Source organism: Dicentrarchus labrax, unplaced genomic scaffold (genome assembly GCF_905237075.1).
Source record: "Dicentrarchus labrax unplaced genomic scaffold, dlabrax2021, whole genome shotgun sequence".
Lineage (NCBI taxonomy): Eukaryota > Metazoa > Chordata > Actinopteri > Moronidae > Dicentrarchus > Dicentrarchus labrax.
Window position 1 is genome coordinate 20695057 of NW_026136719.1, and position 24765 is coordinate 20719821.

The window sequence follows — 24765 nt, forward strand, 5'->3', positions numbered from 1 at the left end:
CAAGAGGTAACGATTTCGTTCACTCTCTGCGATACCACCTCGCCTGACCACAGCACTCAGAGCAACTTGCAAGCGGTTCAGATAGTCAGAAGGCTTCTCGTCATTGTTCTGCAGTGTCCCCATAAACTTGGCCAATAGCTCATCTCCATCCTCCACAGAGCCATAGACTGAGTCCAGTAGCTGAAGATACACTGATGGCAAAGCCTGAGGGCTGACATGCTTGATAACATCAGTAGCTGGAGGCAATAAGCTGTCCAAGATCTTGCGTGTTCTGTGCAGGTCAGACATGGAGGGATCTGCCAAGAATAAGTCAACATTTGCTCTCCAGGTATCAAAGTCAAGTTCACTGTTTGGACGAGGAACCTTCCCAGAGAAGGGTCTGAGGCGGAATGAAGAGTGCATGGGAGACATAGCTTCATTAGTTCTCATGACATGTTCAACAACAACCCGTTGTACAGCAGGAGGATTAACATCATTCATGGTGAGTACCGAAGGTGTCACTGTAGCACTGTCATTACCACTGGCTTTGATGGACAGGGACGCTGGGTGTTGAGTGCCCAAGTTAGCAGCCATGCTAGGCGATGGAGCGGCTGTCAACACGGCAGGCTGCGACTGACCGTTTACACTGGTAGGTAAGGATGTTACCTGTGGACTCCGAGTAGCGGCCTCAAGCCTTTGCACAGCTGGTGTTGATGCTGCTTGGACATCGCCTCTCAATCCACACGGACTACGCCTGGGTGAAGGAGATGGTGGGAATACAGCTGGTAAGTTCCTGACTATCTCAGGGGAGACAGATCCAAGCAGAAGAGAGGGCTGTTGCATGACCTGGGGTGGTGCTTTAATATTCTCACTCTCCCAACCAGTTGCATCAGAAGTGTTTAATTGAGAGTCTTTGACTGGTGCAGTGTCAGCGGGGAGGTTCGCACTTTTCCCTGCACTTATCTTCATCAGTTCCTCTTGGAGTACACTTTCAAATGACTTGCCACTTTTATCAGCAATGGCCTGCAGTTCTTCAAGATACCCCTTGGTGGCGCTACTGCTGGCAGTGCTAGTGTAAACACTATCCAGGGAGAGCACCTTAAAGGTAACATTTGCATTAGCTGAGCTCTGATACTCTTTTGGCAATATAGGTCTAAATGTATGCATTGCGGAGCTACTTGCAAATTCCACAATGGAGCAGAGATGATACTCCGATTTTGGATCATCAATAACTAGCACTCTGTTGATAGAGCCATAGCGTTTTAGGTGTCCCTCAAGCTCCTCATCTAATTCAGTTTGAGTTAACCCATTAACAATAACTGAGTTACGAACATTTATCTTTTCACCTTCCACTATATCCATTATACTATATTGCTTCTTACCCTTCTACTCTTGTCACTCAATAATACTCCACTTTCTCCTGGCTGGCTCGCCAAATTTCTGTAACCCGCCTCAGCTCTAACTGTTAATGGTTAAGACTGGGGGATACAGGTATGTTTATTTATTAGTGCATTAATTACCTTGTGGACCAGAAAATCAGAAGTCTAGATCGCTACAGGAGAAAGGGGTATTAGCAATATTGCATTGAGTGAGAGTAAAGGATTCACACAACCAACAGGTAAGTTTTAAGTATGTTATATTGTGTTGAGTAAAGAAATAAAATTGAGAATAAGAAAAAACAAATTTAAATTGTCCACATAACATGAGATATCAACACAGTTCTCAATAAACTCAATCACTGAATAATCACAGTCTCTGTTTGGGCGGCTCGCCACTGCCACTGAGGTTCCCCTCTACCTCTAAAGAATGGGGGAAATCCCAGCGGAAGAAGAAGAAGTCATCTTCATGCAGATCTCAACCCAGGAATCCAACCAAAGAAAATAAGACCCGGCCTATAAAGGCCAAAAGAGGGTTATTTAAATATTCATATAAAGAAAATATCCTTTTAAATGTAAATAAATGCATATGAACACATATTTATACATATATATTGTAACATTGTTCCCTGATAATAATTTTAACTACTCTTTACTGTGCATTAAATGAACTGAACACATTTCTCATTATTAACATGAGACAAAATGCTTAACATTTCTTTCTCCCCGCCACTCACTCTCAGAGAAACAGAGTGGGGGTAAACAAAACACCGTAATATAAAACACAGAAACATATTTCTGACACAACATACATGAAATGAATGCCTCGTTAATTCCTATTAACATTAGCAATTGCACCTTCCAACTCCATTTATCAGTCTAACTTCAGTAAAGTTTACTCACCAGAGGCTCAAGCATCACATATATACACACTCCGGGTACAAGGCAGAACACAGCTCTCATCAGTCCAGGTTTCACTTTTTGAAGAGACAGGGACACGGGAGTTCAGTAACGTATAACCTCAAAACAGAATTTAGCGGAGTAAATGTGGCTAATAGCACGGGCTAGCGCCATGCTGCTAATAAACACAACTCACGTTCTCCTTCGTCTGTCACAAAACACACGGTCCGCTAATCAAGAAGAAAAGCTTCGCTCTCTGCACCGACGATAAAATTAACGTTGGGAAGACGTTGGAATATTTGGCTCTCTTACACAGAACAGTGATATCTGCAGCAACAGGTTAGCATGACGCCACCTTGACGTTGGTCCGGCAGAGAGAGAAAAAAACACGACAGCACGCACACCTTGACGGCGTCTCCTTGGTAACGCTACGTTACATCACGTGAACTCCCAATGTCACCCGAATCTTTCACACTTTCAGAAAGGCACATTCACCACACTTTAAATAAACAAAATATTATTTGTAAACAGACATGAATAACCCGTTTATATTAATTTCTTATAATCTATTAATTTATTTATTTGCATATTTAAGATTTTAATCCTAAATCCTATTTATTCACTTCGTGTAAGATTATTTTAAATCAAACTCTATGTATTTATCTGTCACATAGAAAATATGAATTTATTAATTTTTTGATCTAATCAACTAACTGATAGACTGGACTTCTAATAAGGGCCTAGTAACCTGGGTTACACCTGCATATCTTGCTCAGTGCCACCTGAATGTGATAAATTAGCATGATTCTAGGACATTTTACACAAGCAAGACATTACATCAAAGACAACCAATATACCAGTTCCCCTGCAATAGACTATATGTACCAAGGAGGAAATCATTAAGTGACAAACTAAAAGTGATACTACTCTACAATTAATCTTTTCAGCACCACTTACTCCTGGTGGCCTATAGGCTTGAGTGCTTGAGCTGTGAAAAGTTTTACTTTTCTTACTGATATAAAAGGTAGTCAGCTGGAATTCAGGTACCTGCAATGGATTCCAATGGGGACAGGTTGTCACAGTGAAAAAGTAGCAAAAAATACACAAAAACTTTTAAAATACTTCTTCAACATTTTCCTCTTCTCCGCTGTCCATCTACAGTATGTGCAGTATGTTCTAACAGACAAGGTTGAGTATAGAATAGAATAGAATAAACTTTATTGTCCAGCCAAGGAAGGAAAATTGTTTTTGGTCTCATCTCATACACCACTTCAAATTTTGTCAAAAGGGACTTGTGAGAATGTGCCTTTTTTATACACTATAGGACAGAGCAGGCTGTGGTTCCCATATGAGAGAAGCTTTTCAGGTTCAGAAATAAATATTTTCACACTGTTGACATCAGTCAGCAGAGTGAGTGGGATGGAGTAAAGTAAATGCTGCTGACGCACAGCTGGGGCTGGTAAGAAAAGGCCATAGATGCCGGGTCAGCCCTTCTTCTATATATGAGATTGCAGCATTCCCCACACACAAGGTCTGAAATATATATCCTCCCTCTTCTGTTCTCCTCTTTGAGAACAAAGACAGGGCAGTCAGTTCCTCTCGGCTTCATCCTACTGTCCATGTGGGCAGCCTGATGGGTTCATATCAGCAAGTCTTGCACCATTCAACCAGAAGCTGAGAGGAGGAGAGGGTTTTGGGTCAACCAGCTGACCACTGCCTTTGTGGAGTTCAAACAGAGAACAGGCAGCAGCAGAATAATTGGAATCAGCTCTTATATTTACGTAAAAACATAAGTCACACTCTAATAAGCATAGAGGGGTTGGTGGGTGTAATTATTCAGTGGCTACCAATGCTCAGCTAGAGCTGGAGGAAGCCTTACAAGCTAAGCTTTGGCTGCACTGACACACACCAGGGAGACCCTGAGGGCATGAAAGAAGACTGGCCAGTGGTCTCATTTCAGCACTACTGCCTGTCCTACTGTCCACATCATTCAGAGAAGTGGTAACATCAACACAGAAGCTGAGTTAAGAAGAGAATGAGCCATCACTCTTCTACTGATCTTTTACATTTGAGGGTTTGCAGTAGACAGAACGGTTGGAATGCACCTGGTGTGGGAGCCAAATAACTCCAGGGCTAATTAACACTAGTGATAGAGCAACCAAGCTGGCAAAGGGATGCAGCTGCCACCTCTTGCCACCTCACTTGCCACTGCAGTTATCTACAACAACCTTTTTTAAAATTAATGAAGTGGTAGTCCTTAGAGATGCACCAGTTGGGAAAATCTGGGCCAATACCAATGCTGATGTTTTTTTGTTGTTGCCCTTTTGTGCCAGGGAAACAAACAACTAGAAAACAGAGGTGATTATTGTTCCAAATTTTGAGTTGGAAATAACCAATACAGCATTTAGTCGGCCACTGACATTGGTTAATGCCATCTTGTTTGCAGATAGGTCAATGTCAGTCAAGGAGGTGAATATAGGTCGATAAATTGGTGAATCCTTTGTAGTCCTATAAGAAGCGGCAACACATTTTGAAAGTCCCAGGATCACAACAAAAATTAAGTTCTGCCCTATCCGACCCTGTATCCAACATTTCAAACAGACTCCTCACATGAACACAGAGCTGAATACTTGATATAATTGCTTTTATGTGCTTTTAGGTGATGCTGCATGTGTTTGTAAAAAGCACTGATTTGGCAAGAGAAAAGACAGGAGCACACTGTTGTCATGGAAGAAGCAAACAACAAAGAATGGCCCAAAGGGGCCAGGCACAGGTGAGTTGCTGGTATACATTTTCCTGTCTTCACACCACAGCTGTAGTTATGGAGAGCACTGGAAATTTCGGGTGCAGCTATCATTTCACCCTGTGTAGGGCCTGCAGACAGCACACTGTGGTGGTTCCACTATCCCAGCAGAAGCATGCTTTGGGCCAACAACTTTGAACACATACAGTCAGTAGGGGGTCCTAGGTGCAGTACTTGAGAGGCTAGAGAAAGCCCCATACTACATACATACATATATATCACATTTTTTCCCTTTCATATATTTTGGCATTGTCTTTTGATTTTTTAAGTATAATTAATAGCTGTTCAAGTTAATTTCACAGACATATTAGGACTTTAATTTTTAAAAGACATTTTGGAAATTGACATAGTAAAGGATGTAATTAATCTGTGTTTTGAACTAGTCTCTTGAGCCAGTCTATTTTATGATTATAATCACAGCACAGTTCAGTGAGGCCACGCATAACATAAGCCCAAAGTACACTCTCTTAGTCTTATTAACTTATTGTGGGTCTAAAACACGAGCAACACGTTGAATAATGCAGGCAAGATCATAAACGAGAAGCATCATGCTGAACTGATTAGGTTTTTAATTGAGGGTAAAGTTTTGGGATTTGATTTAACACAATATCTCAGTGTTATGGATAAGGGCGCAACTTCGGTTGAAAAGTGGTTGGTACATAATAAAACAGAGGGTCTGGGAGGATCCCATTGTCGACATTTCTACATACTTTTAGGCACTACGGTAACCAATAGAAAATCCAGGATTATTAAATTGGACATCATGCTAAATTCTACCAGAGCACTACTACTACTACTACTACTACTACCACTACTACACTAATATGCATAAGAAAAAGCTGTCATACTTTGTGTATTATTTAACGCTAACTTTTCTGAACTTCACATGGTGAGTTATTTAATTATGGATATACATATATTTTGAAGAATAGAAGAACTATGATGTGGCTCTATTGATAGGTAATGTGCCATTTGCAACTTTGACCACAACAAACATATGAATCAAAGAACATTAAACTTTTTTCACACACTGTCAATACTTGTGTAAAAGAGCAGTGTCAATAAATATGTGTAGTTATTTTATTTAGTATTTGCTAATATTTCTTATAACTGACCAGCTGTGACATAAAAAAAAAAGCTTTATGAATAATTGTGTTTACTGCAGCCTTGACTTTGCAAAGAAGCAATAACTAGAGACAAAAATATGATGGTGAAACTTTATGCACAAATAGAAGCCATACTTGCTGTAAGCCTCCACACAAACCCACCAGTATAGTCTGCAGTCTACACTATTCTCCTTCAGCCAGTCAAATAAAAAAAAGTATTCAACTCAAGCACTGACACATAATACAGCTATATAATGTTTTCAAGGAAAAACCCAGTGTTATCCCTAACTGCACCACCAACCTCAAACACTACTTGGTGCATTCCCAGCTCATCCCTCCTACACACAAGCAGAGCACTATGAATAAGCTACCTACAGTTTGCCAGCTCTGTAGATGCTATTCTATCCATCCTTTCTGCATCAATATTACAGTCCTACAACTCACAAACTGATGCTGCCAATTCATCAATGACTTATATTTTCCTGCACATTTTTTTTATCAAAGGCTGCCAAATCCTTTAACATTCATTAATATAAAAACTAAAAAATGTGTCTGCACTCCATGCATTCCAGTTGACTCCAGAATAAAAAAAAAATTAAAATACTATAATTTGTATTAACATGCAGCACATTGTAGTATGAACCTGAAACAATGTCAAAAATGGAAGCACACTTGCCTTTTCCTCCTCCATAAAATTTTAGTTAGCTGCTATGATAACTGCAACATTATTAATATGCAAGAACTGGTATTGGAATTTTTGTGACTTAATCCTCAATTGCAAAAGGTATTTTTTTCTTTTTGCAAATGTATAAGCCTATAAGAATTTTGTTTTCTGTTTTTCCTCATTGTTCTTTTCAGTCATTTACTCTCTTTGATTTCTAGGGACTATACCCTCCTTAACAACTTTGACACTCCTGGAGAAAGAGGACTGCATTTGAAATGCACAGCTTATATTAAATGCAATACTGAAACCAATTTATGTTCTGCCATTGCTCCATCTGCGCTTTAATGTTTATACCAAGCAGTTAAATCTTTACCCTTTTCTGCTAAGTGTTTTTTAGCCTTTTTATTGTATTTGCATCCCAATGTTCTGAAGTACATTGGTAAAACAGAACAAGCCTGACATGCTGGTTCACAGGGTCACATGGTTATCAAAAGCCGCTGGAGCCTGAATTACAGTACTGAACCTTGCTTGCCTTGAGCTTATCAAGCAAAGACATTTAACCTAATTTCTGCTGAAGATAAGACTAAGTATTACATGTCGCAAATGAAAAAAATACACCACTAACATCATTATATTATATTATTATATTATTAAGAGGCTATCATAATTTCTGGACTATAAGCCGCTACTTTTTCCACACGCTTTGAACCCTGCGGCTTAAACAATGATGCGGCTAATCTATAGATTTTTACGGGCTAATGTCCTCCAGGGGGCGCTCTAGCAGAAAGCGCAAGAGCGAGACAGACAGGTGGAAGAGATAATGCACAGAGGAAGATGCTAGTTTGATTGTGTTTTGAATTCCTTCAGTTTGAATTCATTCAATTCATTCAGTCATTTTGTGCATCATGCACACACCCTCATCATGGAAAACACAAGAAGAAATGCACATGATGCAGCTTTTAAGTTAAAGGCAATCGATCTGGCTGTCGAAGAAGAGCTGCTGCACGTAAGCTTGGCATCAATGAATCGATGGTGAGACGTTGGAGACGGCAGCATTTATTTAATTAAAAATTAAAAAAATCTTTCTGTGTAAATATCTCATGTTACAACGTGGACACCTGCGGCTTATAGACAAGTGTGGCCTATATATGTACAATTTTTTTTGTGGTGCGTCTTATATTCAGGTGCGCTCAATAGTCCGGAAATTACGGTAATATAAGGAATCCGGCCACTTTCCATGGCTACAAGGAATTAATAAACAATCAGTCAGTTGATCTGGTTTATTTTAGCCAATACCAATCTATTAAAATATGCTTGCATCCGCCCTGATACGGATCCTTAGGGTCAGCTATCGGCATCTCTAATTTAAAACAGACATCTGCAGAGACACTGGTAGTGTTTTAAAGCCTAATGATCATCAGGTAGATCATTACTCAACGCCTCTTCCTGTGATATTAAGGTATTATTACACCTGCCGTTCAGTATGTACTCTTGTGCAAAGTCCAAGCCCTACAACATACGGTAAGGTGACAATATAGCCTAAGAACTTTCATGAAACACACAGAGTTCCTTATTAAATATGTTACATTCTAGTGGATTGTGTTAATGATTGCGTTTTTAGAAGACAATTAAACATCCTCCCCAGCCATTTCAATGTCAAAGTGTCTGTTGTCAAATCTCAATTTATTCTGTTCATCTACATTTAGACAGTGCCACAAAAATGGGTGTCCTTTTTTAAACTATTTATACGATATGACAGAAAATCCAGTCAAATAACTAAAGCTGACACTGTGTAATTTCCAATCTAGGAGAAATAAGTATCAAAAGAAATATGCTGCTGTCCGAATGCCAACTTCTTGTTCAGAGGAGGTATGAGTAGAGCTGGAGAAGAAGATAGGCTAAACTCAAGCTGTGAGAGTCAGAGAGGTCTGAAGAGAAATAGGGAAGAGAGAGCAACAGAGGAGCAGGAAAAAAGATCAGACTGTGAATGATAGAATTATCATTTCTAACCTCATTTTTAAGTTGCCAGGTGACGGTTGTCCGTCGTAAACTGATACAATATCAAAGTCTTCCTCGAGCGCCAGCGTGACGAAGGTTAGCTGGATTCGGTTCCTCTCCCCTGTTATTATCAGCCATGTACAGTTGGCGTAGTTGGGATAGCCGTGGGGGAAACCAGGCGACTCTATGGTACCATTCAGTCCTTGGACTACGCCACCACAAGATTCAGCTGGAAGAGAGAAATGGGATAAAATCATATTAGAATATTCACAAACTTTCATTTTGCATTGAATTATATAATTTAGACGTAAGATAAATGATCTAATATAGTGCCTTTCTGGTCTTCCGACCACTCAAAGCACTTTACACATGTCACATTCACCCATTCACACACATTTATGCACTGATGGCAGAGAATCTGCCATGCAAGGTGCCAGCTGCTCATCAGAAACTTACTAATCCAATTTACACACACTCACACAGCAATGACACCGGGAGACATTTGGGGTTCAGTATCTTGCCCAAGGACACTTGAGGGAGATGCAGAGGTAGGCGCCAGGGATCGAAATTGTATCTTCCAATTTTAGAATTCATATAATGTGTATTTGAAATAAAACACTGAGCACAGCTTAAATATGTGCTAAACTAAGTGTCAACAAGCCCTTGTCCTCACAAGCAACTCCGACATAATGCAACACATGCCTCACAGTCTCCCATGACACTATAGCATATGCCATGCGAGGCATTCATGCAAATAGCTTGAATGAGTTCATACTGTTTATATTTATATTTCATGGTTCTAACCCTTTAAGCCAGAGGATCTACTGATCTTGAACCAGAAATAACCTCCCATGATACATACACTTATACACACTTAATGGTGCACAAAATACTGTATGGTGTTGTTTTTACAGCATATACCATGTGATCACACACTAAAATCCTATGACAGACACTCAACACTCAAGCATAAAAACATTTAGACATAAGATTGTACAAGGCTTAACATTGTCCCCTTATCACAGTGAATAGACCAACATTGAATATAGAGCTTATATCTCTTGCATTAACTACATACACACAAATACACGCACACACAACACACTCACCTGCCCCTAAGCCAGCTCATATGCAGCTATTTTTTAATTAGTAAAACAAATTGTGGAAAAATCCATAAATATTTTTACATAAACATATCCATCACAAAGTGCATTTTAAACATTTCTGAAAAGGCTGCACATCATGACATACGTAACGAATTTTTCAGTGAATCACAGAGATTGTTACCATTGATGTATGATATATGAAGTATGGTTAAATTATGCTTATTATTATTATGCAACTTAAAAAACGTAAACTTCTTTTGAAGTTACAATTACAGAGCACATACTAAATGTGACACATAGTATGTGTGATATGATCCGGTGTAAAGGGTGAGTGCTTAGACGCCTTTACACCACCTTTACTTTAATCTGTGCTATTTGAGCACTGCTTCTGGCACTCAACATTCCCACTGAGTGTCAGTCACTGCTGAATACTTACATATACATGTATGAACATAATTCATAGGAGACATAGTTGCACAGACACATATGTAGAAAAACAGACTCTATATAGCTGGCTAAGTTTTGAAGAATTCATGAAAAGCTTTGAAGTGTTAAGTTCAATGAGAGAGAGTAAAGGCAGTAAATTAATGATAAAGCAAGTCTTAAAGCTTTCAAAAGCTAAGCTAATGTGTAACAACCAGGTAAAAGCTATACTGTACATGTAACTGCAGCAGGCAAAAAAATAAAAAATAAAAGTACACCAAAACCTCGGGCTGTAACAGTTTGTTTATTTGTCCCAAACCATCACAAGGGTCTTGGTCCAGAACTGTGAGATCTACACAGACTACGCAGTAATGTAGATTTGATGCACGTAATGTGGAACCAAAGTTCACAAGCGAGTTCCGCCTGGAAACTTTCAGCCGTACCTTAGTAACATCTGCTGAAGTTAGCACAACAAGCTGATTGGTGTGCGAGTCAGTCACACAATGGCAAGCACAAATGAAAACAGCAGCCTGGGAGAATTGCATGCCCTTAGGCTTCCCGGTCAGATACAACAGCAACACAAAGATAGTTAAGATAAGACACTGTGTTGGTGTTGCTCCACTGTTGTATGGTATATACAGCGGTATCACCCACAAATGTGCTCTTTTTACACTTTTTTCGAGCTGTACCAAATTTGCACTGCACCATGACTTCTGTAAACCATTACACTTCTATGTAACAGCTAAAATAAGCTGAATGAGGAAGGCCAGCACTGGCAAAACACAGCAGCTAACCAAACAGTAACAAAATTGAAAAATGTATTAATTGGCTTTAGTTGACAAAAAATGAATTCTTCAAAATGAGAAACACATTATTTTTAATAGAAAAAAACAACATTCAACTTTTAGTTTCTACAGTTTGTTCAGATGCAGCTGCACCAAAGGCGTAACAGTACAGCACCACATGTAAAAGCAAAAAAACCAAGCCAAAAAATAAAAAACAAACAAGGTTTAAGGATCCCCCACTATGGCACACTATGTCTCAACCCTCTGTGTATCTTCTCCTCCACTGCTCTTTCGTCATTTACAAACTCTCCCTGCACTTCTCTCCTCCATCTTTCATCTTCTGCTGCTCTCTCCTCGAGAAACACTTTATACAGTTTACTCCAAAAGCTACTCAAATATACAGGGCACGTAGCACAGTGTGTGTGTGTGTGTGTGTGTGTGTGTGTGTGTGTGTGTGTGTGTGTGTGTGTGTGTGTGTGTGTGTGTGTGTGTGTGGCCAACATGAAAGCCAGCAGTAATTGTTTCTCAGATAGCGATGTCTATTGATTTATTAACCTTATATTACTGAGAACACACTCTCTTTCACACACATACAGAAATGTGTTGTACACTCCAGAGACAACTATCTACTAGGTCACATTCTAGTCAACCAAATGCCAAACAAAATAAAATGTGCGTCTTTTTCTGTGTGTTTTTGTTTTTTCCCATCGAAATGAGATCAGAAATTGTGCACATACCAGATGTTCATGTTTGTCTGAAGTAACACAAAAAACACTAACATGCATAAATACCTATACACAGGCCCAAATGGACAAGCTGGCAGTAAGAGATACGCACACATGTACATGTGCTTACACACATCCACAAATTTCAAACCATCTGGAGTGTCCAGATTAATTTCAGATTGTTCTCCACTGTCTTTCCAACCCAATTCACCTCTTCCCCTCAGCCGTCTTTGTGTCTGTCTCTCATTCTGTCTCCAGTTGTCTCTCTCTTTCTGTCCATGGTCTCTTCCGTTGCCAGATCCCCCCTCTGCCCCCTTTGAGCAGATGGGATAAGTGGAATTCAGCGGATGCTTGCATCGAGCCAGAGGCCATATTGAAGCACCATACTTGGGGCATTTCAGTAAAAAGTACTTTGCCTTGCCTCTTTGTTGAGTTCTCCCCCCTCTGGTTTATCATGCTTAGATTTCGTTAGTTTGGTGTAGCATTTCTGCTATAGAGACTGTCCAGTAACTGACAACCATATGGTCAGTTCTTCCAACAGCTGTCTATGCGAGCAAGACAACAAACACTTACTCACTGTGAGAAATGACAGAGGAGAAAAATGGTCTAGAGCTATTAGCGGCTTTGTGAGGCTGTACTTGAGGCACAGTGGTGGTTAGAGCTAAATGCTAATGTCAGCTTGCTAAAACGCTCACAATGCTAACTTGCTGATGTTTAGTAGCGTATTATGTTGAACCATGTTCACCGTGTTTATGAGAATCTGTCGAATATTGTCGAGACATTTTACTTACTACAAATGTCAACCTCATGGTGGCACTAGAGGAAAAGTCAAAAGATCCCCAAATAGTTGATGAGATATTTAAGTCCAAAGTGGTGGAGCAGCTCACTGACCATGACATTACTATCCCTAGAACCATGCCATTGGCGTGGATAACTTTTGGTATTAGAAATGCCTTTAGGAAACTATTTTGTTGAGGCAAACGTCCAACACCTGTTGATGGAGGCCACCAGTCAGCTGGTGATTGAGGGCCTCCATCATAACAAATGCTGTGCCTTGAAACACAAAGGACTGTTTTGACTTGCCCAGCTCAATACAGGTACTGTCTCTTGTTTTAATTATCAGCACATGCCAACTATTTTGATGGGAAAGGGTTAGGCAGACACATTTCAAACTGTGTAATTTGGTCGGCCGGTCTGTTTCATTGTCATGGTAACAGATTAGAAATACTGTAGGTATTCACAAAAACACAACAAGAGAAATTATTCATTTTTCCCCATGTTTTTCTCTCTCTCTGTCCTTCCTCCTAGCTCAGTACGTCCTTCTTTTAACTTCTCATGTCTTTGAAGATCTAACAAATATCTTTATTTGTATTGACTGTGACTTAAGCTTTTTGTTTCTTCAGTTGACAGGATGAAAAAAAAAATTATAAAAAACATTATATCCCACATGCTTTGAGGTGTCCCCATTGTTATTTACTGTATGGTCATATGTTCACTAAAAAAAATTGTTTATGTAAGTCTCCAAGTAGGCACATTGATATATTTCGTGAGACATGTCCCAGGTTAAAATATGGATGGCCACTTGCTTACATTTTTCCATCTAACATTCATTCCCAAGAGCTCTGTGCTGCATATTAGCAATTAAACCAAAGTAACTCGATTCTCTACCTTTTCCACTAAAGAGACAGAGAGATGTTTCTAATGCAGAAATATGAATTATTTCTCAATCGTTTTTGCCTAACAATCCAAACAAAGTCTGCATTGTTCAGGAATGGACTGGGCCAGTGCACATATCTACATAGCAATCAGACAGATTGTTAAATTTTAGGTGCTCAGAAGCGGCAGAGAGGTGGAGCGATCTAGTAGAACCTGACCACAAGGTCCCTGGCTCATAAATCAAATGCTGGCCTCCTCTTTCCATGGCATGCTGGGCCACAAATCAAATGCATCTTTCTAAGTTACGCTGTGTAGAACTATTGACTGCAGTGATTCAATACTGCCTATGAAAAAGTGGAGAGGAGAGGAGAGGAGAGGAGAGGAGAGAAATCTTTGTCTATTTTTCTGGCCTCTTCCCCACCTTTTTTCATGTACCACCCCCTCCCTCTTGTTCAATATCTCAGTGTCAGAATCATTGTGTCTCTCCCACGTTATGTTTGTCTCTCTGCAACCGTCCATCTCTCTCGATCTTTCCCCTCTATCTCTTTCTCTTTTTAACCTCCTATCCATCCTTGCTCCCTTTATAACACCAGTATTATCTCTATCCCCGCACCTCTCTCCATGCATCTCTTCCTTCCTGCAGCTTAATTCCTCTCTCTATCTTTTTCCCCAGCTCTCTGTCATCACCTCCCTCCTTGCTTCCCTTCCTCTACCTCTGTCCTGCTCTCATTCCTTCATCTCTCTTGCTTTCTCTCCATCCCTCTTTCGCCAAAATTATCTCTCCATTAGTATCACTGCATCTCTCTCCCTAAGTGTCGTTACATCTCTTCCTCACTTTATCGCTATTATTATCACTATGTCATATTGTCTCTCTCCTGGTGTCATTATATCTATCTCTCTGTGTTTCCTCTCTTATCCCGCTAGAGTGTTAGGTTGTTTTTATTCCACCCACTCACCTCCTATATTTATCACACAAAGAACAAATACCACAACCTCTCTCTCTGTCTGTCTTTCTCTCTATCGCCATTTCTCGCACTCCCTGTCAACCCACTGTCAAACAGTTTAAGTAAATGGGACTGCAGTTAGATTCAAGCGTTTAGGCCATTTAGCTGGTGCTCAGTGGGGATAAAAGCAGGTCTCTGGAAAATAATATGAAAATCTATCTATGTAGTTAACTATGCTGAAAACAGTTTTGAAAAAGATTTTGTGTTCTCCTGTGGAAGCAGGTACTCTTACCAGTTATTCACCAGTTTCCATAGCCATCATGACATTGACTCTGAATTGTTACTGAAAGAGAGGAAAATGGCACTTTCCTCAATGCAACTTGTTCTAATTTTTTACTGCAAAGTAAGAAAAATCTTCCTTAAATTAGAAACAGGCCGCAATTTCACCTTTGTGTGTTTATTTTTCTAGGCTGAAATTATACTGTGCAAAGTTTACTAGTGCCGGCCAGTAAACAAAAAAATCATTAAAGCACAAACTAATAAACACTGAACAAACAGTGTTGAAAATTCAACCACGGCTCTTGTTACACTTCAATAAGTTGATCAAAGAGCCTATTTGTCAAATACAAGATTAATATACTTGTCAAATGTAAATTAGATGTGCATAGAAATTAGCAAAACCAGTAAACTGAATATAAAGTGAAGGTGATGAGCTAAACGAATGAGGTAAGGGACATGAAATGCCCAGTCACCGGTCACCATGACAACCATGGAGTTGAGCAGAGACATGTATCATACCTCACACACACACACACACACACACAAACACACACACACACACACACACACACACAAATGGACAAACACACAGAGACTCAGAGGGAGAATCAAGGCTACGTCCGGAGTAAATCCTAAACATTGTCAGCAAGGAATAGGGGTTGCTGTCTGAAGATAGCAGAGGTACTGTAGGATGGATGGGGTGTTTCTGTGTGTGTGTGTGTGTGTGTGTGTGTGTGTGTGTGTGTGTGTGTGTGTGTGTGTGTTTCAGAGAGAGAAGCAGAGAGAGAGAGAGAGAGAGAGAGAGAGAGAGAGAAAGAAACACAATCAAAGCTAGAAGGAGACCAAATAAGGACAAAGTAATAAAAGTAAGGCAGGGAGGTGCACAGGAGAGAATTGCATGTGATTGCATGTGTACTTGTGTTTGCATGTGCGCACCTCTGTGTGTGTATCATAAAACATTATCTTCATTTTTCATCATTCTCGCCTTAAAAAACAAACCGATTTACTTGCTGAGGGAAGTCACCACTTTACATCTGTAATCAATCATCCTTCAACCTGCAACTCAGTACCCTTACGTTCTGAATAGAATGAATGGAGATGATTTAAGGGATTCAAATCAAAATGAAGCACAGAAACCAAATACTCAACAAAAAGAAAAACAATAATTTGAGAGTTACATTCTTGGCCTTACTGCTGCTCTTGCTTCTCCCTGTGACGTCTCTGAAGCTGAACATAATACATCTTTCAAAATCTTTTACAAATCGTGATTGATGTATTTTTCAGTGCAGATATTACCGTCTCTACAGACGTGTTTGCTGATAGGCATTGGCTGAAATTCTGTCATTCCATTATTTGTATTTGCTTCTACAGTCTCAGTAGGGCAGGCCATGCTTGTTTGTTTGGGGGTTTGGGAGCTGATGTCACTCTGGTGATGCCAAAGCACTGGAGGCAGTTTTATGAAGTGATGGCAAATGCAGTGCAAGACACTGCCACAACGACAGCTCATTACCAAATGTGTCACCACAGTCAAGAAACACAGAGTGTTTCCCAGAATGGCCATTTCAGGGTCAAAAGTAAAATGTTTTTTTTAACTGGCTGCCATGTTTAAGACATGTAAGGTGAGTGATACATGTGATGCTTAGTTTTAGTCTACACTGCACAGTAACAAAACACTGCTCGACAGCTCCGAGGTGTAAATGTGTAGCAGAACATTGTCATACATTGACTTTGACTTTTCTTTATTTTGATATCAGCATTATATATCAGCCATTGGCAGCCTTGCTCTCTAAATATCGACATCGGCCAGTGAAAAACCCATATCAGTCGACGAATAAAAAGCTTAGATTGTTATTGTGTGACAACATTATGGAGAAAATACAGAGAGAGACCATTTGTTTAACCAGAAACAGCTGTAATATCGCTTGCCAGACTCCATAGACAAAAACAGCAATTTTACCTCGTAGATCATTGTAACGTCATTCAAAGCGGACAGAACAAAATAGAACTCACCAAAATCATCTTTTGTTAGTCTGTCTTTTGGACCAGAGAGGTAAACAAGGCACAGGCTGTGATAGCAACACAGGGGGAGGGAAGGTGACATCCTTCTCTGCTCAGGATGCCATGACTACACTATATCTGTACATAGCAAACAGTTCATATATAACTGTTAAAATACAGTCCCGGAGTGACTGTGATACAAAGCAATATCAAATGACTTGACATAATAAGAATGACTTATTCTAAAAGTATTTGGCTTTAACCTTTCAATCCTTATCTGTAGTTCCTATGGTTATATTGTTTATTTTATATGTGCCCTGCGACCTAGAAGCTTTGTGTACAGAACTGTATATAGGAAGCAGTCCATTTCTTGAAGTGCTTGTGCCTCAGTTTTTATTGATCAATACGCTCACCATGTCACATTTAAAGGTCCCATGAAAAGTTATTATAACTATTACAGCAAGAAGATGCATTGTTTTATAGGTCTCCATTTCACAGGGTCTTGCTAACAAACAGTTGTCTATCTACACATCCAATAAGTCCAATATTCACTCTCTTTTAGCTCTGTTTTTTGTCTGGCTCTATAGTTAAATGCTATGCTCCTGTCTGTTGTATGCTGTTGATGCTGAGCAGATAGCATATAGAGTTTCTTTCCAAGCTTTTTGTTAAAAAACAACTGCCTGCCATATCTATAAATTACACTATGAACAGAAAGAGTGAACCCAACTGTAGAATTTCCAGCTTCAAAACCACAACAATGAGCTTGGTGTACAAATATACAGCTTTGTTGAGGAGAAATGCAGAGTCAGGCCATAATTGTCTGGATTCAACAAGATCAATTGTTATAATAAAAATATTGATTATAGCTGCATTAAGCATTACTAGGTTTTTTTGCCTAAGGAAAGCTATGTGTATTCCCTTTAGAGTTGAAGTTTACTGCAGTTTAAACTGTCAAACTCTCTGGGTCTGAGTTTTCCTCAACATCGTGTAGCGGTGCTCCTGAGTCAATGAAGGGGAAACACAGATACACACAGAGCCATCTAAGTAGAAAAGATGTGACAATGAAAATCACTGATGCCCCACTTGCTTGCAGTGTTATTTCTGAAAAAAGAGGCAGTGTGCTCAATATTGAACTTACCCTTGGGATAAGTGAAAAGAGGGGGGAGAAAAAGCCTATGAATTCCTTTGCATTCTTGAAAAGTCAACATGTAAATGTGATACAGAGAGCAAACAGTCAGCACACACCCACACACACACGCACACACACACACACACACACACCTACACACACATTCCAGCAGAAACACACATTAGGATCTTCTGCGGTCAAGGCTAGGTGGGAATATCAAATCCATGAACTCAGCAATCTGCTGAACGTGTGTTAGAGCGCAGCAAAGCAAAATGGGTGCTGAGAGAGAGCAATGGTAAGCAATCCTCTGTATATATGTTTCTGAGTGTTTGTGTGTGTGTGCATGGCCTTGGGTGTATTTGGTGTGTATCTGTATGTGGTTAACTGTACTATTATGCTGAGATGTTATAATATAAACTGTAACGTGTGGTCAGGACAGGGTCATTCTTTCATTGCTGACAAAACACAAAAACACACACACATACACACACACTCCCACAGCACATGAAAGTCCTCCATTTTTGTTTCATTTTCTTCCATTTACTATTTTCTGGCTTTCTCTCCCTCTCTCCCTTCTCTTCCTCTAATTTTTTCCCCTCTTCAATAAAGATATTTTTCCCTGACAGTGGAAATCAATTGCTTGTTTCATCTGACAATAATGCTGTTTTTACTGCAAACGAAAAACAAATGAAAGCCGTCCTGTAGCCCAATTATTATGACAGTTAACAGTGGTTATCTTTGGTTTGTTTTCTTTTTTTAAAAAACAAATTGCTGTTCTTTTTTCCTCTATAATCCCTCACAGTCAGGAGCTTTATTCTTTAAAGACACCTTAATCGGTTTTGTCAAAGTTTTTGGTTTTGTTTGTTTTGTGATTTTATTGTGATCGAGTTGAGAAGTTTTGCATCAGCACACATTATGTTATGCTTTGCTTACTGGAATAATCTGACAGCAACAAGGACAAATGCAAGTCTCCAGATACATGTCACATTACAAACTTTCATTCAGAGTTAATAGAAAGAGTAGTTGTTTAAAACAAGGTGTGACAGTGTTTTTAATATAAAAAAATCATAGAATCTGCAAAACGAGTAAAACATATCCTATATTTACACAAGTAAATGGGCGATTACTTCAAATGACACAGATGTTTTCTTTAAATGCATTAAGCAATGCTGCCTGTGATTCTGTTTTTGTTGTTCTTGCATATTTATGTGCAGGTGTGTATGCACACACAAAAGAAGAAATGGAAAACTAAATTATACCTTCACAAGCAATCAAAGACTCACTAGTTGAGGAGTGTCTTATAATGTTATGATCACTTCTATTAGAATCTATCCCTGCTGGGAAAATGATTCAATTATTTTCCCACCTTTCCCTTTCACTTTTATGGCATTTATTCCCAACAACCATGAAACAACTATTACATCAGTATGCAGTTTTGTGTATGATTTAGATTTATTTATTTAGGCACACACGCACATATGTATAATTAACTTGTTTATGACAGTGAAAAGTTCAGTACGTCATGGTGTGATTACGGTAACACAAGCTCTGCCTGCTTGTTAACCTCCTGTAGCTACAAGATATTGTTGTTTAAACCACAAAATTCTAAATTATTCTTTCAGTTCCAATTAAGATCTGGTAGCAGTCTTTGGTTTTTCGGTTTTTCTGTCCACGCTTTCTTTTATTTTCTTTTTTCTCTTTCGCTTATTTATTTATTTTGTTATCTAGATATTAATTTCATTCAATTTTAGTGTTCACAAATTAATTCAACAATATTCATGAGTGGGAAAAAAAGTAAATGTAATCAGTCTTTAGGAAACAATTGTGATATTGACTTTTATTTGTTCTTTTCTTTACATCAAGAGTTATTGAGGAATGACTCAAAATTCCTCAAATTTTGCACAAAAATAGATTGCATGTAGGTGGTCTGCAGTCACGGATCCTGAGTTTCTATTTTAGCTTTATTTCAGAGTCAGAGATGATGAACATTTTTATTGCCAATGAGTCATGGTCTAATTGATAAGGAACTTGACAGATATGAAAAACGGCATCAGCCTTTCCACTGGAAAATATAGACATGCAAATAAAAACATAAATATAGCTTAATTCAGGCTACTTACTTATTTGCATATTTACCAGAAAGATTTGCTAACTTTGTGTAATCTATGTGTGTTTGTTGCATTCATACAGATGTGAAATCTATTATATGACTTGCTTGTTTAATTGCTCTTCATTATTGAAGTGAAAACATGATCACAACCACTGAATCAAATAATACATTGACACCTTGTGATGCAGTTGTAGTGTAATTACTGCAACTGCATCACAAGGTGTCAATGTATTAAGATGTTTTATGAATCTAGCCGGTGCACAGTGGGTTATGAGGCTGTTACAGGTGATATGGGGCCTTTACACTACATTAAATAGTAAAAAACTCAAGAATTCATACAAAATTGGGCTGTTCTTAAAACATGCACAATTAAATTTGGGCCATTGCTGATAGAAGCCTTCGGGACCAGAACATTATTCTTTAAATTGATGAGTTATACACTGGGTGTTTTATGAAAGAAATAATTTGGTAGAAATTATGCCTTTAAGCCTGGGCTGTTACCATCCTAAACCACAGCATGTAGTTTTTAAACTGATGACCAGAGATGGATTGAAGTAATTCAGTTGTAAATAATTCAGCTTCCTTTCTCCGGTGAAATTAATTGTGTTCTGTCAATTCTGGTATTTACCTAATTAGTTACACCTGCAATGGCTCAGTATTTTACAGTTCTAACCAGCCTTTCACTGGAGGTAAGGAAGAGTTAGGAGGAAAAGAAAGTATATCCCTGTAAATTCACTTTGTCAGGGCTTCTCTGTATAGGTCTTCCTTCCTGTTTTTCTGTGTGCCTGTCTCTTGAGTTTATTGGTCCCTGTGGATTCTTGTGTCTCCTGTGTATATGAGAGAGGGAGAGACAAGAGGTGAGGGAGATGGAGAGAGACAGACAGAGATGCTCTGCTGGGCGATTTGTGTAATAACTCTATGTGTGTCACAGTGCACAGTTAAAATGCATGCAGGCACCACACAAACACACAGGGCAGTATAACAGCTGCTGTCCAGTGATTGTGATTCCAACAAGATGCATAAGCTGGCCAACTGGCCACCACAGTAATGGACACACAGCTACGGGGTCTCTGGAGAAACAACACTGGATGCCATATGTATAGATATATGTGTGTATTGATTATATATATATATATATATATATATATATATATATATATATATATCAAAATGTGAATTAAAAAAAGATCAAAAGAAAGATATTTCTCAAAAAACCTGGAACTTTTAATTCACACAGACACACAACAAAGAGAAATACAATGAAGGAGAGAGGTAGAAAGGAATATGAACTTGGAGAGAGGGAAAGAGTGCAAAGGAGAGAGTAAGCGAAAGAGCGAGCAAGAGATGCAGCTCTTCGCATCTCTATATTTGCCCTTGGGGCCCTAATACTCTATATGCTGCAATATGCTTTGTTATTCATCTGTAGGGACATTGATGTTTCACATGAGCTAGCAGAGAGAGACAGACGCAAACACAGAGAGAGAGAGAAGAAATGAAAGGGTACATAAGTTAAAATGGAAATAGCAAAGATGCAAGAAAAGAGGAAGCAGGGTTAAAATTGCAAGTGGAAAAACTTGTCGCTGTAAGACAAGAAAGAAACAGAGGCAAAGGGAGGCAGAAGGTCAGCAGAAGGCACAAGAAGAGTTAAGATTGGAAAATACTGTAGATGAAGCAACAGAGATGAGATGGAAAGAAAGAGCAAGAGCTGATGAACCCACGAAAGGCTGACTGATGGAATAAAGGACAAAGTAAAGTACAGAGGGAAATCTGCTTCATCCAGGGAGAGTAAACATACAAGCAAAAAGTTATAGATAACAGTAAAAAAGTTGATGCAAAGAATGAGAGAAAGACAATTAAAAGGTAATAATAGAATAATCCATGATGCATTACAACGTTGAAGCATATTATATTACTTAATAGTGACTTCTCTCTTTGGTTGTCCAAATAAGCCACTAGCCTACCATAGTGTACATTATCATGAACAACAGAGATTAGCTATCAGAGCCACTGAATTTTAAGTTAGTTAAGTTATCCTTTTGATCCCAGAAGGGAAATTTGTTCTTTGCTTTTAATCTATCCTAAGTGTTAGGAGCAGTGGGCAGCAACAGTGAGGCACCGGGGGCCTTGGTCACTGACAGAAAAATTTTAACCCAGGACTTGGTTGCTTACTGTGAAACAACAGTGCTAACCACTGAGCCACCGTGCTGTCAAGTCAAGTAAGCATTTAAAAAATGCATAATAATTCTGAAAAGCTGAATTTTGTTAATGAATTTGCCTCCATACCTGGATCATTCAGTTAAGTATCTATGTCTATATCTATGTTTTGTGGTAGGAGATAAAAAAATTTCTAACTGTACAGTGATACATTGAAAACAATAATTTTTATGAAGGCTAAAATACATTTCTAAGAATTAAGATGCCTTTGAAGGCCGAGAACCCATTTTCTCAATCGCCTTCTGCAATGGACAACATTTTATACCATTCTGATGAAACAGATTAGCTTGAGTTTTTGACTGTTCAGCTCTTAATAATACCTAATGATGTTCTTTCCTAACTTTGATTATTGCATGTTTGGTATGGATATTTAATGTTGTTGAAATACTTTATTTAAATTGGATTTAAAACAAAATACTTTTTAAAAAGTGTCCTTGCTTGCAGTAATGAACATATGCTACTTTAATATTCACAGACATAACGTCACGCTGGAGCAGATTACTAACAGCAATCTTGCACTTTTGCAGTGGTACATTTGCTTGCTGCAAGTGGATAATGTCCTGCCTGCATGAGTTCAATAATGTTGCAGCTTGCAACAACATTATCAGACCAACATTAGGGTGAGGGCACACTAGAGCAGGATGTCAACACAAATTACATGGGTCAGTGTTGTCTGGTATCAAACATTGAAATTATGCCTCTGCCTGCTCAGACCACACTTATTTCAGAAAATGTATTGTTTTTGTGTATTCAAGTGTGTTGTCAACAGCATACACAGACTACAAGTACATCAAACATGTGATTACTGCAACAATTCACAAAGAGGGATGATTCTTACCAGTATTTGTCATCTACAACTGCTTGTATTATGTATGAGGGGCTTTCCTTTTCGGTTGATGAAATTCTGAAGCTATCTGAAGGCAACAAAAAGAGTTATGTGCACTTCATCTGCAGCCTACAATTTGAAGGATAGTGCATATTTTCAAAGCAGCTCACACTCCTCATCCTTGAAAAAATCTTGCTGAACTAGCGCCTAAAGTGATACACACTTGTTGCGCATTTGGGATAGTGTGTATTTGTGCTTCGAGACTCTGCACCTCCTGATAAAGCGTATCAGTTTCCTCATGGGAGAGTTCCGGGCTCTTTTCTCCATTACAAAATGTCAGTGTGCGGTGGGAGCACACTGCTGTTAAATGGGATGAGAGGAGCTGATCTGATTGTTCATGATTGATAACGATAATTTATTCCTCCTAATCCAGCCTCTTTTACATTAGCGCTGCAGGTGCACCGCGGGAGCGCTACAGCCTCTGGTCATGAAATTACCAAAAATCTGTCAGTCACGGCCAAGTGCACTAGTGCAGTGAATTTGACTCGCAGAAATGGGGTCCTCTGAGGAAGTCTGAGGGGAGCTTGAAAGAAGGAGGAGAGGGAGTGAGAAATGGAATGAAAGTGGAACATGGAGAGAGAAGAGGGAGAAACTGTTTTCTTGTTTCAAAGGGAGAGGGGTAAAGGGGAAAAAGAGACAGAACACAAAGAGTGAAACCCCCTTTCCTATCGTACAGGAAGAAATGAAAACTTCTGTCGTTACCAGGGAGGGTGCTTTTATTCTGGTGTTTCTATAGCAACAGTTTCTATGTGCCCATTTTACCGACCTGCAGAGTTATTATTATGCAACGTGTGAAAAAAAAACACACAAATGCCAGAAACAATATGATTATTAGTAATCAGGCAGACAGACATGATTGTTTAACTCGCCATACTGCATACAGCAGCCTGATACACACACTCCTACAGAACAGTCAGACACACACACACACACACACACACACACACACACACACACACACACACACACAGGTGCATGGGAAGTTTAAAATGATATGATGGGCTTCCCTTAAAATGCAGAAAGGAGAAATGGGATTTAACAGGTGGCCCAGAAAAGTGAGTTATTCAAGAAAAAATTGATTACAGATTTGTGTGTGTAGCTCACTGTTCATATCTTTACATTTATTTCCATGTCTGTCACATTGTCTCTTCATCCCTGGCTCTTTGTGTCTGTGTATGTCCTAATCTGTACCTGTACTTTTGTGTGTATCTATTTGTGTATGTGTGTGTAGCTATATATCCTGTATGATCGTGGCACGTTGTCATTTTCAGGGAGACAGATTGAGACAGAGAGGCATTAGGGAGAACCTAGAACATCCATCTTCTACAGTGTGTATGTGTGTGTGCGTGCGTATGTGTGTGTGCGTGCAAAAGCCCACAGCTCTTTAACAAACTACGTCATATTCATGCATGATTTAGCAAGGGATTTTAAACATACACACACGCACGCAGGATCATTAAACTCAGTGAATGCTGCCTTTTGCCTTCAGCACTTCCCATGACAACAGAATCTCATCAACACTCTCACCTAACCTTTTGTTGCTGCAGTAATCACCGATTAACAATCTGTTAGAAATACAAGAAAAAGGCGAGCAGGGAGACAGAGAGAGTGATGGGGGTGAGGCAGTGATAAAGGGAGGACAGGAAAATAAATAAACAAATAAATACAGTATATGAGAGTATAT

General features: G+C 39.1%; 1 protein-coding gene across 2 annotated transcripts in view; it reads right to left on the minus strand.

The window, feature by feature from the left end:
• The window catches only part of LOC127352220 (CUB and sushi domain-containing protein 1-like), a 396058-nt gene that overhangs the window by 297971 nt on the left and 73322 nt on the right, over nt 1-24765 (minus strand). For both annotated transcript variants that reach the window (XM_051380421.1, XM_051380419.1), the window contains exon 2: nt 8839-9055. In XM_051380421.1, coding sequence (XP_051236381.1) covers nt 8839-9055 — 217 coding nt within the window. The remainder of the gene's footprint in view (nt 1-8838; nt 9056-24765) is intronic.